General features: G+C 36.8%; 1 protein-coding gene across 1 annotated transcript; it reads left to right on the top strand.

The window, feature by feature from the left end:
• Positions 1-3342: 3342 nt before the first annotated feature.
• LOC311305706 (galanin receptor 2a) lies at positions 3343-4619 on the top strand (the record flags this gene model as incomplete). The annotated part of the gene is made up of 1 exon (XM_084433515.1): positions 3343-4619. The coding sequence occupies one exon, from the start codon at positions 3343-3345 to the stop codon at positions 4615-4617; it is 1275 nt and encodes a 424-aa protein (XP_084289641.1). The 3' UTR covers positions 4618-4619.
• Between the last annotated feature and the right edge of the window lie 13053 nt (positions 4620-17672).

Here is a 17672-nt window from a genome sequence, read left to right as displayed (position 1 = left end):
CATGTCAATGGTTCTCTATAATGTCTAGCCCAGTACAGAGCACAGCTTGCCAGGATGATAAACACAATAACTGACTCACCACTAAAAGGCATTACCTTGTGAAAAAAGTGCCATCTCTCCAATCTAATCCAAATGTCTTATGGCGCTTTCAAATGGATCCTTCAAAGAATAATGTGTGAAAGAAGCAGGCGGTGAATAAAAAATAGAGATGGTGCCATTCCCAAGCCACAAATAATCTTGAAACTGACGGTGGATGGTGAAAGAACTGAAGTGCTGTTGTTAGTTTATAGTTCGAGGTCACTAGCCTGGGAAATGAGACCATCTGCAGAGATGAAACCTGAGCCCTCGAGACTTATTAAACAAATGATGCATTTTAATTTCACATGACCCTTTTGACTGCTGACGATTGTGCTGCTCTAGAGTATTGGATTAAATGAATGATACTCCTACACTGCTTGACATATGATTAGGTTCTTGACATTGTGTAGATGCATGACAAGTTTCTTATTGGATGAGGGACAGTTTTGCATCCATGTTCTGCACCTGAACCACAGTAAGTTCCCTTGTCTGCTCTCCATCTTCAGCGTCCCTCCAGCATTCCCGCCTGTAAGACAAAGACATTATCGATCTAAAGGCAACCAAAAGATGTGTGTATTTGGATACACTGTAAACCCGAATAAGTTGGCAAAACTCAAAAAAAATTCGCCAATCAGTTACATACAATTTTTTAAGTTAAGAAATGTAAAGTTTAAGTAGCATAACTTGCAGATTCTTGTTTTGCACTCACATATTTTAATTGCTCTTAACTTGAAATATTTGAGTAAACTAATTCATACATTTAACTTAAAATTATCATGCAATCTCAAATTAAATATTTGTAGTAGTAGAAACTATCTTTAACTAGCTAATTCAATAAATGTTACCTTGCTAATTGGTGACACAATACTTTTAACATATATCTGTTCTCATCACCATAATTTAAACAAAAAAACAACATAACAGAAACTCTTCTAAACTAACATAGCAAAACATTAAACACTAAATCTCCCACTTAACATTAATCTTGCACCAAAAACATTATATAACACTTCATTTTAACATTTACTCTCCCTTTTGGGAGTGTCATGGAAAAGCATGCTGGGAAATAGAAATCAGTTAAATTTCAGTTTGTCTAAATTAAAAGAAACAAGTTCATGAAGCTCAAAACAATTCAGATGACTTAAAATGTGTCCTTTTTTTGTGAATGCAAAAGAAAAAGAAAGTTCTAAATACTCAAAAAAGTTCATTTGATTGAACTAATTTGTTTAATTTGAGTTGGCTTTACTCAAACCATTTAATTATTTATAACGGCAGGGTTTACATACCAATGAAGTAACATCCTTTCTCATCTCCTGCAAACAAAGCCTGGAATTACTTGCACTGTAGACTTGCAGGTCTATACCCTTTTGGACACTGTTCAATAAAAGCTTTGAGGTGTTAATCATCCATCTCTCTCTCTCTCTCGAGTCTGATATCTCAATGCCAAAGTGATTGAGAAAAACTGTTATACATTTAATTCTTGAGCCTAGACCTGCTTCTTTACAAAATGTCATAAGATTTGATGTTATTCCCTCATGGTGCATGTAGTGAATGCTGCTTTTAATAACAAAAATGGATAAATGACAGGAAAATGCAAAACATCAGTTAAATATGTAATTTGCATATACATTTAACATGTAGAAAGGAGTGATAAACACTATTTATGAAGGATGACACTTTAGCAGATAGCGAAAGATCATCATTGTCACCATTAAATGCAATGAGTTTATTGAGTGGAGGACAAACCACACCACTGCAGTGCATTTAGCTCAGGCATTGCTTTATGATGCAGGGAAAGTAATAAAAATGTGGGCGAAATCAATTTGTTCCATCAGATGTGATGGAAATCGTAAGATGAATCTGTTTGCCAGACAGTGACGCTCAAATCACATCATGCGCCTTCCCACCTTACTCAAGAAATGGTCTTTTAGTGTCTGATATAATGAACAAATCATTATTAGTTCTCAAATTAGTCATGTTGTAGGCTGAAGCTGACATGTCAGTGATGTGAATAAGTGGATAAAAACACTTTGACAGCAGGCCTGTTATGTAAGTGTTCATCACTGCTGCTTGGTAGATTGGAACACAATGTGTTAGTTTTGAGGTGTGTGAAGAAATAATGCTTTTTTGTTCATAAATATTAACACAGCAAAGGCAATAAGGCAAATGTTCGTTCATTTCATCATCCATTCAAAGTATCCTAAAATGTAATAATAGGCATAAAAACACAATAGAAACACATTTCTTTAAGAAAACATGTAAGGTGGCCTCGAGTGGCTTATTGCTTTTATAAATGGTGGCAACAGCAATAAGATAAGACACAAATGTTGAAAAGATAATTACATTAATTCATAATGAACGATTCTTCTGCCAAGTGAAATAGCTCATTAGCCTCGACATGTGGCTGTATATAGCAACAGCTTCGAACATGACTAATGCAATCAGATATTATAGACGGAAATAATAATTTTATAATGTTTTAACATTATAAATGTGCTGCAACTATCGTACCTGCAAAATCACTGTAAAAAGTGACAAGCATTTGATTGAACTGATTTGATGATATATAATATACCAATTCTGTAATTTAGATATTGTCTGTTAACTGACAAAGCATTAAGTAGCCTAAATATAAATAGTACTGCTTTCAGTGAGTGAATCTGAAAACATTTCAGTCAGGATTGGTATGATGTCTGGAATATGTGTTCATGACTGAAAATACATCTTCATGATCTTGTTTATCATACATCTCTACATTTGGTCAGTAACTGTCAGATGTGAGAAAGAGAAAGCGAGAGAGATTTTTTTGTGTGTGTTGCCATAATTCTTCCTGTATGGCGGCTATTTGCCTTTAAAGATGTGAAACAGCATCACACATAAAAACGTTTCATTTATTATTTATTAATAAGGGCTTTTCATTTACTTTTATTGTTTTTATATACAATGCTACTTATACTCTCTTATCCACAAATAATATTTTGGGCATATTTAGAATTATAAAAAACATTTAAATGTCATATCTCATTGTATTTAGATAGACATGACACCCAGTTAAGTTTTTAAGGTAGGCCTATATAAGGTAGAGCCTACATTCGATAGATAGATAGATAGATAGATAGATAGATAGATAGATAGATAGATAGATAGATAGATAGATATTTCCTTTGGTGAATCATTGCTCTTTTATCATATTCCTGAGGGGTGGGGGCGTTATGGAGATCCTCAATAAGCGGATGGTCAGATGAAATGGCACACAGAGGAAACATGAACTCCTCGAGCATTTACAGCACATTCGAACGCTTGTTCTCTAACAACTTTTCTCTTTGGGGGCATCTCCAGAAGAACTGGACTACCCATGATTTGACGCCTTTCTCCGTCGACTTTCTGTTTGCGGGACATGAACCGGACACTATAGTTTTAATGGTGATGTATGTGCTATCATTCGTGACCGGACTGGTGGGGAATATAATGGCTCTGTGGGTCCTGACGCGCCGGAGGAACCGCTTGTCTGGAGCGTCAGCCACCAGGAGACTCCTGGTCAACCTGGCGGTGTGCGACATGATGGTGGTGTGCGTCTGCATGCCGGTTAATTTAGGACTTCAGGTGTACAACGCCTGGGTGTTTGGAGAGTTTCTGTGTCGAGCTGTGCCGTTCGTTCAAGCGGTATCAGTCTCTGCCAGTGTTCTGAGTCTGGCCGCGATCAGTTTGAACAGATACTACAGCGTCCACAGTCCCCTGCACGCCAGATCTTTCTTTACGACCAGCAGAATGATATGCATGATAGCTGTGGTGTGGATCGTATCTTCTGCACTGTGTTTGCCGTTGTTCTTCATGAACACGACTAAGACGCTTTCCCTACTAGACGGACTGCATACAGTGACTGTGTGCGTGGAGAGCTGGTCTAAAATCAAACTGCGCCAGGGTTACAACTTTTTGCTCTTCTGCGCGTTGTATGGATTCCCGGTGGTCTTTAACCTGGTCATTTGCTTTTTGACCGGTTGGAAATTGAGTAGAGGAGGCACATCATCAATATCAGATCCCAACCAGTTCGCGCAAACCTCTTCGAGTTCGCGCCTGAAAACGCGCAAGAGGATCGCCAAAATGGTCTTTGCGCTCGTGTTGCTGTTCACTTTCTCCTGGCTGCCGCTTTATGCCGTGGATATCTGGATCGACTCCAACATTCCCAGCTCTCCTGATCGAAACGACGAGATGAGCAACGTTGAACATCATTGGATTCTCCAAAGCAGACCCTTTGCGCAATGGCTGGGTCTCACCAACTCATCCCTCAACCCTCTTTGCTACTGCTTCATCGGAAACTTGTACAGATCGGCCAAAAGGTTCAGAGAGAGCTACAGAGAGAAGATTTCATCTGTCATGAGTTTGACCAATAGGTCATCAATAAGAAATTCTGCCTCTAAAATCCAGCAGCGCAACTCTGGCTCGTCCGGGAGATTTTCTTCAGAGACAAGGAGCTACACTGTTTTCAGACTGACCAGAAGTAAAAGCGTGTCTGCAACGACTGTGTGTGAGAGTATTTAACTGGGGGAGAAGGAGAATGTAGCCTACTACAGACAGACTTGAAACAATCATGGAAATGTGAAAAGGGTGATGCTTTATAATAACTTTCATTGATACATCATTAACAAACATCATGCGCGTAATAGAGTAGTTCATGTTGGCCTACATTTCAATATGTTTTAAGTTTCTTTGCTTTTCTTACTGTTAGAATAGCGAACAAAAGTCTGAAACCTAGTGAACATACTATTTATTATTTGCATTATTTAAATACTTTTCAGGATTACAATTTGAGTTAAAAAAAGGAGTAATAACAGTTATTAATCAAAGTTATTATAAAGTGTTACTGTGAATTATAGGCTATATCTATCTTGGCTGTTTTGTCGTTTTCTTTTGTAATTATTTTCTGTTAAATAAACGAATACCAGATTTGTTCTGAATATAGTCAATATATGAGTGGAAAATTGCAAACCCAGAATGTGTGGCTCAAGCAGGATTAATGGTACCGCTGAGGGGCTTTAGCCCTGTCGTGTGGTTGTCTGTTATTCCACCAGCTCCTCCCCACCAGAAATCTAAAGATCACATAAATATTCCTTCTGTTATACATTTTGATCAGTGCACCACATTTACAGTCTTTCTGAAGCTCCTATATTTGGTGGGCAGAACAGTTCAACACTCTTAAAAAGAAAGGTTCTTTACTGGCATCTATTGTAGATCCATGGCATCATTCCAGTTCACCATTGCGTTTTCCCCCAGCTAACAGAGAACATTCTCAGAACTTTGGCACTTTTTTCAGTAACATTACTGGAACGTTCGTTCAAAGTTATCTGGTGTTAAATAATGCTCTCATAACATTAGCACAAAAATGACGTTTTTTCAAAGGTAACATTCCCATAATGTCTGCAGAATGATAAAATGTAATGTTTCCTTAACATTTGTATCATTTTTTTCCCCGAACATTTAGAAAACGTTACAAAGTAATGTTCAAATGTAATGGGAACCTCAGCAAAACTTTCTTTTGCTAGCTGGGTTGTAGTTAAAAATGTTCTTTAAAATATTCTAAATTCTAATTAAAAATGATTCTTTTTATAGGACCTACGCGCTGAAAGGTTATTTGGGGAACCAGAAATGATTCTTCTATGGTATCACTGTGAAAACCCCTTTTGGAATCTTTATCAGTGACAAATTGGAAATCTAAAATGAACCATATGTTGTTTCAGTATTTGCCATCACATATGCTAAATGTGTCAGAGAGTAATGGATTTAGGTAATTACCCTCTTCCGTGTGACTAATATACAGTAGATGATAATTTGTTGCCACTAAGATGGAGCAAAGCCAGTGAATAATAACCCAGTAATTTTGACAAACAGATCTCTGTAATTTTCTGTGCAATTGAATTAATTTTGCATTATTCAGGACCAATGGCATTTTAAGATTATCCTCAAGCGCAACAGATTTTCTGTGCATGAAGATGTGATCTGTGCAAGCATGCTGGCTATATTCAGAAATAATAATTAAGGCAGCTTTGCATCATTAACTGAACACTGACTGTGCATGATTTGCTTAAATGAATCCAAACACGATACATCAATAGATCAGAACAAATGAGTGCTGATTGTTGTAAATGTGACATAAGCATCACTTTAGGTGCTGATGCTGTTTTAAATACCTGAATAAGCCTTTCTAATGCTCTGCATTCAACCCATTTTATTGTTTTCCAGACAAAACTTAGCATTTAATTTTCAATTAAACAGTAAAACGATGGTGTTGCCAGGATAATATTGGGTCTTTTAAGCTTAAAATACATACATCAACAATAGGAGAATCTCTGCCTTGCAAAATAGACAAATTCTGTTTAAATGTAAAAACATTGCATTTGAATAATGTGTTGTTTCATGATTGATAAAGCAATTGAAATCTTCTTGTTTGAAGCACAGCAAGAAAAAAAAAACGATCAGTTTTTGCACATATATTACAGCTTTTTTCTCTTACACGAGTGCTGAATAGCCCTGAATCATTATCATTATTTACATTTTTCACCGTTTATAGACGATGGAAATAGAGGGACTAAGACCTCTTCTTTGCTCTAAAAGATCTCAAAAGTGTCCTATGATTACATTGATTTAAACTGAATGTCTAGCACAAATGGGCTCCCATCAGTCATTCAAAATAAACGAGTGCTATAATGGATGTAGTGCCTCTGTTAATAACCTCAAAGAGCTTGTGCTTTCAACAATCCAGACCTGTTTCAAAGCAAAAGGAACGTCGGTTGCTGAAGCTTAATAAGTCACACCTAATGAACCTATATAACAAAGCAATCTATCCTCAAAGTAATCTATATGTTAAGTAGCAATTTGACCTTTTCATTTCAGGCACAGTTACTGTAAAAAATAAGATCGATTGATAAAAATGTGGATTGTGTTTAGGTTAATTAACCGCTTCCTTTAAAACCTACAATTAGGAAAAAATCCTATAGATAGCAGTCACATTTGAATAAAATATCCAAGGAAGAAGAGCTGTAAAGTATTGGAGTAAATGTAATTAGTTACTGAACATAAGTATCTTTTTGATAGTCCTAAATTAACTGGCATGTAGACGCACACCACCATCATGTCGCACACCGCCAGGTTGACCAGGCTAGTTTGAGTATAAAAAATATTAGACACTTTTACTCTTTACTTAACTACATTTTTGAATATATACTCTTTACTCCAATAAATTTGTGATGAGTAGGCTAATGCAATTGGTCATTACATTTTGCATGGCATCTAACTTTTTCTGCAGCAGTTTATTTCTGCTAAGAAAGAAACGATATCGCCATCTACAGGGCATTGAAGGCAGGTACTATATCTTGTGCGTTTTTGACCAAACTCACCCAAACTTGTCAACAAGTCAACTTTATACGAATGCAAGTGCATTAGGTAATTGTGAATCGCAGGTGTTCACATATCTGAGATGAGGACATGGCTGCAGCCGAAACCAGCACGTCCAGTAGGCTTTGACTATTTAATTTTACTTAAAGGAACACGCCAACTTTTTGTGACTTTAGCTTATTCACCGTATCCCCCAGAGTTAAATAAGTTCATACATACCCTTTTCATCTCCGTGCGTGCCGTAACTCTGTCTGATGCACCCACCGCTAGCCTAGCTTAGCACAAAGACTGGAGGTAAACGGCTCCAGCTAGCATACTGCTCCCAATAAGAGACAAAATAACGCCAACATTTTCCTAAAAACATTAGCCTATTACAAGCTTACCGTTTTGAATTGAGTTAAGGCAAGCAGATCGTTTTGAACACTGGCTGGTTATGTACTTGCTCAAAAATGTATTTTGGATAATTTTAACCCAAAAAAGTTACGGTCTGCAGCTTTAACATTATTTTAATTATTGAAGACTCTTGAAGAGACGTTTTTGATGGATATTGGTTAGCTTTGCCCTTTTTGAGCTCTCAAACTTAACCGAGACTTGAGTGTTTGTTGACCTTTAAAAGGCTGTTGTTTCGACCTTTTTAATTTTAGAAAATAAACATGTGATTGCTCTCCTCACAAATCAACTGTTTCACTTTTCACTGGCATGTCTCTGTGTTCAGGACTAGTGCATCTTTGAGCCTATTCAGGATGGGTAAAATAGGCTACTTAAAGTCCCCATGAAATCAAAAACAGATTTTTTTGGCTTTTAGTATAAATGTTATAGCTTGCTGTTATCCAGTCCCTCCAGTTTTTCGCGATTCTGCGATCGCTGAATACAACGCAAAATCAACAAAATGTCAATTTTTTTTGCGATCCTGCATAATTCCTCATTTAACCGCAAAATATTCACAATAATGAAAAAGACCTCACAAAACATTAAATTATAATCACCCAATTGAAATATCTCTAGTTTAATTACAGTTTCAATGCATTTTTACGTGGATACAGATGTTGCGGGAAAAGGGGAAACTCCTTTTGCTCGATTTACTGAAGCCTGTAATGTAAAACGCATTTTGCAGCTGCACAGCTAGCACAGTGAGTGTCTGGCTCACTCATTGGCTGTGCTGCGGCAACTGCACATCCAATGGCGCGGGCGCCTCTGACGTGTGCGCCAATGAGCTAGCATCACGCCCTTACACGTCAGAGCCCGCCAAGGGGGTGCGGCCTTAGCTTATATTATTCTTTTACTGTCTATGATATGATATTAGTCCCCGAAAAACGCCGTTTTAGCAGGTTTAACGACTGAAGCGACAACTTGCCAGGTTACTATAGTGCGGCCGGCTACACAATACTCGTTCCCTACTCTCAGGGAACTGAGGTTACGATAGTAACCGAGTAGTTCCCTTTCGAACGGTCACTTCGTATTGCGTAGCTATAGCCTGCGCAGTGGGGACGCCATGCAAAACGCTGCACTATAAGTACTGGTTGCCTACTGCAGCTCAGGACCCCTCAACTCAGGATTTACACAAAGTTCTACAGTATAAATTACTATACCTGCTGTTAATATTTACATAGGTCAGGTAGAAAAATTGCCCATAGGTTGTTTTAAAAGTTAATTTGATGAGAATTTGATTAGAAGCTTTATGCATTTTGTTTGTGATTTGTGTCTTGTATGACTATTGTGCATCTGACATACTATTATGGTAAATGTGATGTCCTAATTATAAAATATAAAAATCGCAAATTTTTTCACAAATTTCTGGAAATTACCACCAAAAAATCAGTCATTTTGATCGCAAAAATCACACATAAAAATCATGAAATCCTGGATGGACTGGTTATCTAGACCTAGTGTGCTCCAAAACAATGAAAACATTCTCATTTAGCAGATATAAACATTCAAAACTTAGTCTCTCACTTCCGCCAATATGGATCACTCTGGATCACTCTGCACTTAAGCTTCTCATTAGATTTTCTGTCCAATCAAATGCCCTTTAGAATCTAAAGCGTCCCGCCCCCTACATTAGACGCTGAAGCTGCAGGTAAAATTGGTCACTTGTTCACAGATTTACTGTTTTCTACATGGTGAATGCCACATAGTGCACTATATAGGGGGGTAGGGAACGATTCAGACAGTGTAAATATGCTTCCCATTGGGGTGAATGAAGTCTGGTTTCACGCGATCCGCTGCAATGCCCACACAGTCTGCTCCGGTCCAGAGACATGATAGCAGACCGCAAAATGTATCGGACCCATTTGACTTCTGCACAGAATGCTATATTTTAAAACAATATGGAGGATATTAGGTTGAGAAACGGTTATAGATTAGGAGTGTACTGTGGCTTTATTGAGCTCAATGGCTCTGGCTGAGCTGTGAGCTGGAAATGGCCAAAACACATTGAATAATGCTGCCCGTTCCAAGGCACTTCAGTGGGCCTTTAAGTACTGTTAAATTCTGATATTCTAAGACTTTTACTGTAGTCGTATTGGCATGAGTCATTTTCGCTGTAAGGTATCTGTACTTTTTCTCAAGTATAGTTTTCAGGTAGGCTACTCTTTACACTCTTTACAGTCTTTAAATGATCTGAAATGTCCTGCATGATCCTGAGTCTTTTTGTTATTCAGTGCGGTTGTTCTTTACTGCCACGTTCTGAGGATGGAAGAGACACTTGTGAGCACACTCAATAAATTATAGTTTGCTTCCTCATCAGACTTTTGCTGCAGTCACACACTCTCTCTCATCTTGACATCTAAAGCTATCCATCTGTGAAACCAGAAATGGGCTTCCTACCTCGTATCTCTTAAGACCGGCTGCTGAGTCTAATTTAATGTGTCAGTCCACCCAATGGGTTCTTTTCAAAGGTCCTTTGAAACTACTGACCCTTATTATTTCTTCTGTCATATAATAATAGCAACTGACCAGCTGAAGACCAACTTTTATAAATATGTAGTATGTTATTAATATGTAGTAGGGCAGGGATTCCCAAACTTTTTTGTCAGCCGAACTATGTCAAATTACTTTAAAGTATCCCCTAAAATTTTAAGTTAATACCTGAATTACTTTAACGACACATTCGCATATTCAAGGTTCTCTGATGCTGGTTGAAAGTAACATGGGATACAAGTATAGATAAAATATATTAATCTGTTATTAGTAATTGTATTATTTTCACTTAGCTGGTCTTTAAAGTGGACACAAATCTCTTTTTATAGTGTCTCAGTCCACTAGCCCTGGCCCTGGCCCTGGCCCCTGCTGAAATCTGATTGGCCCCTGATTGGCCCCCATTCCTAGGTGGGGGAAAAAATCGATTCTTAGATGCATCGCGATGCGGACGTGGACGATTCTGAATCGATTCACAAATGTCAAAAATCGATTTTCTAAAAAAATATATATATTTTTTTCCTAATAACGTAATATTGACGGAATGCAAACGGCGGAACTCTAAGCGGACGTGCGTATGTGGTGTTTTTAATATGCTTTAAGACAAACCATGTGCAAATTCAGTCAACACCGTTGCTGAGTATTTTCTCTTCAAAAATGCGGTGAACCAAAGACAGTCTCAAAAACGCGGTTTGAAATCGCTGGTGTTTCTGACGTCACAAACTACCATGTAACCAATCACGTCACCGTGCTGGCGGGCTTTAACAGCGAACTAACAGGGGAGTCGCGAGAAGCCAAGTTATCCTGGTATATTTTTCAGTTGATATAAAAAATCATGTAGATTTAGCAATTTAGCGGGTGTATGCATGTATATTACGATGTTATAACTTATGATGAACTATATGTCTTTCTCCACTGACATTCTGAATTGTTCAAAGCGTTTCTGATAATTGTTAGAAGGCAGCTGTCTGACTCTGAGATGCGAACGGGAACATGGTTTGTGTAACATTAGAACCACATTATTAGCTGTTTGATAACAGTAAAGCAAAAGGCTAATCATATTAATTACCGTTATGAGTCCGATGTTGTAAAGCGCGATACTATTGTGAAGCGTTTACCTCAGTAAGTTGGCAGAGTGAACCTGGTGTGAGTGAGAGGAGGCGGGGCTAATTAGAATATTCATGGGTCAGCTTATACTAAATGAAGCAAGGGTGTAGATTTACATTCAAGCTATTTTAAGGCAAAAAAAATCACAGGAAAAAAACGCTTAAATATGTTTGTGATCAAATATGAGTTTTAAGGGATACAATTATTGACTACATGGGGACTTATTCTTATTTTGCATGCAGTGACTTCATGGATCTAGTTATTTTAATTGCAATTAAAATTGCTCTGTCCCCAAACAAACTTTTCCCAAAGTCACATTTTCTCTATTCTATCATCTATCCTCTCGATCTTTCCAGGATAATTGCATAGCTTTATTACAACAATCAAAATTGGAAATGGTATCTAATCATGATAATTGAGAGTATAGTCAAATAAGAGGTGCATAGTTTAATAACTTAACCTGAGAGCTAATCAACCATAACTGAGTTGGAATCATTTGCAAAGAGCTGCACAGAAGCAGGAGAATGAGGTTTATGACACAAAGGAGTAGATTTGCATATAAATGTGAATTTAATAGATAAATCAGGCACACTTACATAATTGCGCATCATTATTTTGTGCAATGTTTATTCAGTTTCACAGTGATTATGTTATTATGCATTTGCCTGCTGAATATTACAAGTTAGCTTTATCTTTGACCTGAATACTTCACTTCATTTTATACTTCACAAATTCACAAAGTTTACTGTATATTAGCCAAGAAATTAATTCCCAGAAAGATACTGAGCTCTATTCCCACTGAAATGCTTTTAAGTACAAATTAATGATTCTTTCATCACAATCATTTCTTCATGCGTACTAATTTTAGAACAGACATGAACAAATAGGATTCTTAATGTGTCAGGTCATTTAAAGAACCAGCACAATAAAACATTCATTGCCTCGTCTGTCTCAGAAGTGAGAAGCTGATATGAAACCATATATATTTCAAGTCTGAAAATGAATGACTCAGGCTCCTCAATGAAGCAGAAAAAGATGAATGTTAAACAGCGCTGCAAATGCTGCAGTCTTGGTCCAGTGTCAGAGACATTTGAATTTGTAAAGTGGTTTCTCTGCAGCATGATAAATTGCTTATATTTGGCATTCTGGATTTACAATCAATGCAAGAGAGGGGTAAAGATGAGTGGGTTATTTGGGGCACATTTCATTTTGTTGGCTTGACACTGAAAAATTCTTAAGATAAAATTTTACGATTATTTTTTTAAATAGAGGGAAAACTTATTGTTTTAAACTCTCATGAAGCATTTCTCAAGATACAGAAGCAATTTCAGCTCTCAATCTGTTTGCTTCTGATGCATACGCGTGTGAAAAATACCATACTTTTAAAAATAGTATGGAAATAACTTACTATACTATAAATAAAGACTATACATCCAAACTGAATGTAATGTCTTTGGACATTTGATTGCATGATTGCCATTACATGCAAATGTATTGTTTAAATATAGATTGTATATACACTTTATATGTAATTTATGAGCACTTCTATTGTCTTTGAAATATGATTAGTGTACTGCCAACTGACAAACATTTATTTATTTAACTGTACTTTGTAGAATGCAATCTTGTATGTCATGCATTTAAATGTTATTTAATTGAAAATTGCAATTTAGTACATTTAATATACACTCACCTAAAGGATTATTAGGAACACCTGTTCAATTTCTCATTAATGCAATTATCTAATCAACCAATCACATGGCAGTTGCTTCAATGCATTTAGGGGTGTGGTCCTGGTCAAGACAATCTCCTGAACTCCAAACTGAATGTCAGAATGGGAAAGAAAGGTGATTTAAGCAATTTTGAGCGTGGCATGGTTGTTGGTGCCAGACCGGCCGGTCTGAGTATTTCACAATCTGCTCAGTTACTGGGATTTTCACGCACAACCATTTCTAGGGTTTACAAAGAATGGTGTGAAAAGGGAAAAACATCCAGTATGCGGCAGTCCTGTGGGCGAAAATGCCTTGTTGATGCTAGAGGTCAGAGGAGAATGGGCCGACTGATTCAAGCTGATAGAAGAGCAACTTTGACTGAAATAACCACTCGTTACAACCGAGGTATGCAGCAAAGCATTTGTGAAGCCACAACACGCACAACCTTGAGACGGATGGGCTACAACAGCAGAAGACCCCACCGGGTACCACTCATCTCCACTACAAATAGGAAAATGAGGCTACAATTTGCACGAGCTCACCAAAATTGGACAGTTGAAGACTGGAAAAATGTTGCCTGGTCTGATGAGTCTCGATTTCTGTTGAGACATTCAGATGGTAGAGTCAGAATTTGGCGTAAACAGAATGAGAACATGGATCCATTATGCCTTGTTACCACTGTGCAGGCTGGTGGTGGTGGTGTAATGGTGTGGGGGATGTTTTCTTGGCACACTTTAGGCCCCTTAGTGCCAATTGGGCATCGTTTAAATGCCACGGTCTACCTGAGCATTGTTTCTGACCATGTCCAACCCTTTATGACCACCATGTACCCATCCTCTGATGGCTAAATCCAGCAGGATAATGCACCATGTCACAAAGCTCGAATCATTTCAAATTGGTTTCTTGAACATGACAATGAGTTCAGCACCTTGTTGAATCAATGCCACGTAGAATTAAGGCAGTTCTGAAAGCAAAAGGGGGTCAAACACAGTATTAGTATGGTGTTCCTAATAATCCTTTAGGTGAGTGTATATTAACATTAAATGTAATATCAAATAACATACAGTTACAATTATAATCTTCACATGTGCTTTAGTTTAATAAAAACATCAAAATAAGTGTACTTTAAAGCTTGATGAAAGATTATTAAAACATTGGAACTTTTAATTTGACATCATCACTTTTAAAAGTCTCCTTAAGTGTGCTAAACACAGTGATGATAGCGTACTCTCTTTAAGTACATACTTCATTAAAGCAATCATGAAATGAATGATGAATTTATATGAAATATTGCAGTGTTTATTATAAATGATTAATCAGTGTCAGGGTGTGGCTGTAATGATGCACAAGACGGAGTAGAAAACAAAAGAGTCTTTATTTAATCCACAAACTAAAACTCAGGAGATCGCAGGAAAATAATGAACACAACCACGTTTAATACCAGATAATGAAACACAGGAAACTGAGGGCTTAAATGCACAGAGGGTGATGGGAACACGGGAACACAGACACTAAACAAAACAGAGCATACACGTGACAATCAGTGCTTTTACTTTATTTTCTTTATTCAAAATATCTCCCCCTCCCTCATCTCTTCTCCGATGAAGTGATACTGGTGCAAGGGCAGGACAATCTGTCACTCACATCAGATTGACCAATAGCAAACCGCAACAAACCCGGCCTAAATGTTTTTCTTGTTTGTGAAGCCGTTTCATACCGTTCAAGTATCCCTATATCACAATAGGGAAGAAAAGCTTTCATGCCAACTATATTATCTGCAAGTACAGTCAAAATTTGAAATAGTAGTCACTTATAGCAAAGTATAATACTATAACAGTATAATAGTATAGTAAGTAACCTTGCTATGTGTATTGCAAGACTGAGACTTGTTACAGCACTTATATATACTGTTGCCCTCTTGTTGGTCTGATTGCTTCTATTGCTCTCCTCTCCTCATTTGTAAGTTTCTTTGGATAAATGATTAAATGTAAATGTAAATGTAAATGTAGTCAAAAGTATTGAAATTTAAAAGTAATGCTAGCTGTTTACAGCAATTAAGATAGACTTCGTTGAAATTTTACCTTAAAATCATGTATGCGTTTAGAAGAGGCAATGGAAGGCTTCACTTTCTCTGGTTTATTTCCTAAATCCTCAAGGCTGCAGTTTCGAAAGTCTTTGCCCATCTGTGGAGAATATAATGTCATTTTAATCCCGCTGTCAGGCACACAGGGTCTAGGCCAAGCTGGGAAAAGACTCCCAAAACTCTAGTCTTCATAACACACCACATGACAAGCAAATCGGGAACTCTGTAATATATCATCTCACTGCCTGTTTTTTGGATGTGCAATTGCCACTATCTGAGGAAGGTAAGTGATGTTGATAGGATCATTTATTTTAAAGCTACACTGTGTAGAATCTAGCGGTGAAATTGTATATGACTACCAACTGAATATTACTTTCTAGCCCCTCCCATTCCGAGGGCGTTTTAACTCCTACGGTGGCCGTATTTTTTCAAATCTGCCGGCAGTCGCGAGTAATCTCCCCCTCGCATTCGTCTCGGTGCCACTGAGTGTCAAAACATGAAGGGCGAAGCTTGAATTTCCAGGTATGTCCCTCTTAGGCTAATGTATTTTCAAGATGGAGGCGCAACATGGCTGCCGAGCCTGCCGCCATTCGAGCGACTTGCTCGTATGTATTCTAAATGGCAGATTCTACACTTACGAGAATATTTGATTAGTTGGTAGAAGTAATTACACATTAATGAGAACATATAATTTTGAAAGAACAAAGTGTTTTTTGCTAAGAATCAACTTAAAAAAAATTACACAGTGTAGCTTTAAACACCTGTAAGGGATGCATACCTGCACTGAATTTTTTTCTTTGGCAAGTTTTTGCAAGAATATTTGTTAAGTAAATTTCACATGCATATTTTTATGTAAATTTCACATGTGAAATTAAGTAAACTCAACTAAGTTAAGTGAAAGTAACAAAGGAAATTAGTAATATTAGCTTGGCTAGTAAATATCTATTTACTTTAAGTTTCCTTCGCAATTCATTTCACTTCACAAATGTAACATTGTTAAACCGCACTTTTAAAGTATACGCTTTACTTACAAACATCTAAGTAATTAACACAATAGATATTCTACATATATAGATTGTTCATTTGCTCTGTAAAAAATTTCTAACCCTCCCAAATCAAAAATTTCAAGTGACCGATAACATCTAAATTTTTCAATTGGCCCACGTGAAATTCTTGTTGCAATAGTGTGTTAACATTGGCTCAATGAGAAATTACGGAAGCCCTGTACGGAAGCCCTGAACCGCAAGGTAAAAAAAAAAAAAAAAAAAAACTTATCTCGTTATTTCGACTTAATAAGTCGTTATTTCGACATAATATCTCGTTATTTCGACATAATATCTCGTTATTTCGACTTAATAAGTCGTTATTTCGACATAATAAGTCGTTATTTCGACATAAATATCTCGTTATTACGACATAATAAGTCGTTATTTCGACATAATATCTCGTTATTTCGACATAATATCTCGTTATTATTCTGGACTTATCTGATTTTTGTAGTAGCCTATACTTTATTATGATTTTAGTATCATATTGATTAATAAATGCACGCACAATTATCCGTGAACTTGATAAATGTTGCAGATATGTTTTAGGCTACTATCCACACAAACAAATTGCTTTCAATTATGTGTGCAAAATTCAGAATTCAACGAATGCAGTGCAACAACAACAATAATAGTTAAATTAATATTAGTATTATTAATAATAATAATAATAATAATAGTCGCAGTAGTGCTAGGCTAAGGCAGTGCAAGCCAAGTCAAGTAAAACAGAGTTTCTTTGCGTTCATAGTCTGGACTTATCTGATTTTTTTGTAGTATACTTTATTATGATTTTAGCATCATATTGATTAAGAAATGCACGCACAATTATCCTTGAACTTGATAAATGTTGCAGATATTTTAGGCTACCCATAAACAAATTGCTTTCAAATGTGCAAAATTCAGAATTCAACGAATGTGCAGCAATTTGTACAAATAGAGACATTTTTGTGTATAAAAGACATTTTTGTTTTATTTTGTAGTAGCCTAGTGATTATAATTTGCGCGTCCATTTATTGACGTCTGAGTCGATCTCATTTGAGTGTATTCGGCAATTTGCTTATAACGTGGAATTAAACGCGTATATTCTGAGCTCATCAGATTTTGTTGTACATATACTTTATTAGTATGATTATTTACTGTGTTTGGTCTGTTAGTAAATATGTTAAGGTTTGTATTCATTTCGATATGCCACTAGAGGGCAGAATAAGACCGGGAATTATTAAATGCATTGTAGTTATGTTGACCTACTGTTTTCATAACTGGATATTCTACTAATTTATACTTTTCTAAAACGTTGCATATTAATGGCAAATAACTTATTTGGCAATTACACATAGTGAT

The sequence above is a fragment of the Rutilus rutilus genome (genome assembly GCF_951802725.1).
Source record: "Rutilus rutilus genome assembly, chromosome: 16".
Classification (NCBI taxonomy): Eukaryota; Metazoa; Chordata; class Actinopteri; order Cypriniformes; family Leuciscidae; genus Rutilus; species Rutilus rutilus.
Note: the sequence above shows the minus strand (reverse complement) of the source record. Positions and strands in the feature narration are given on the sequence as shown.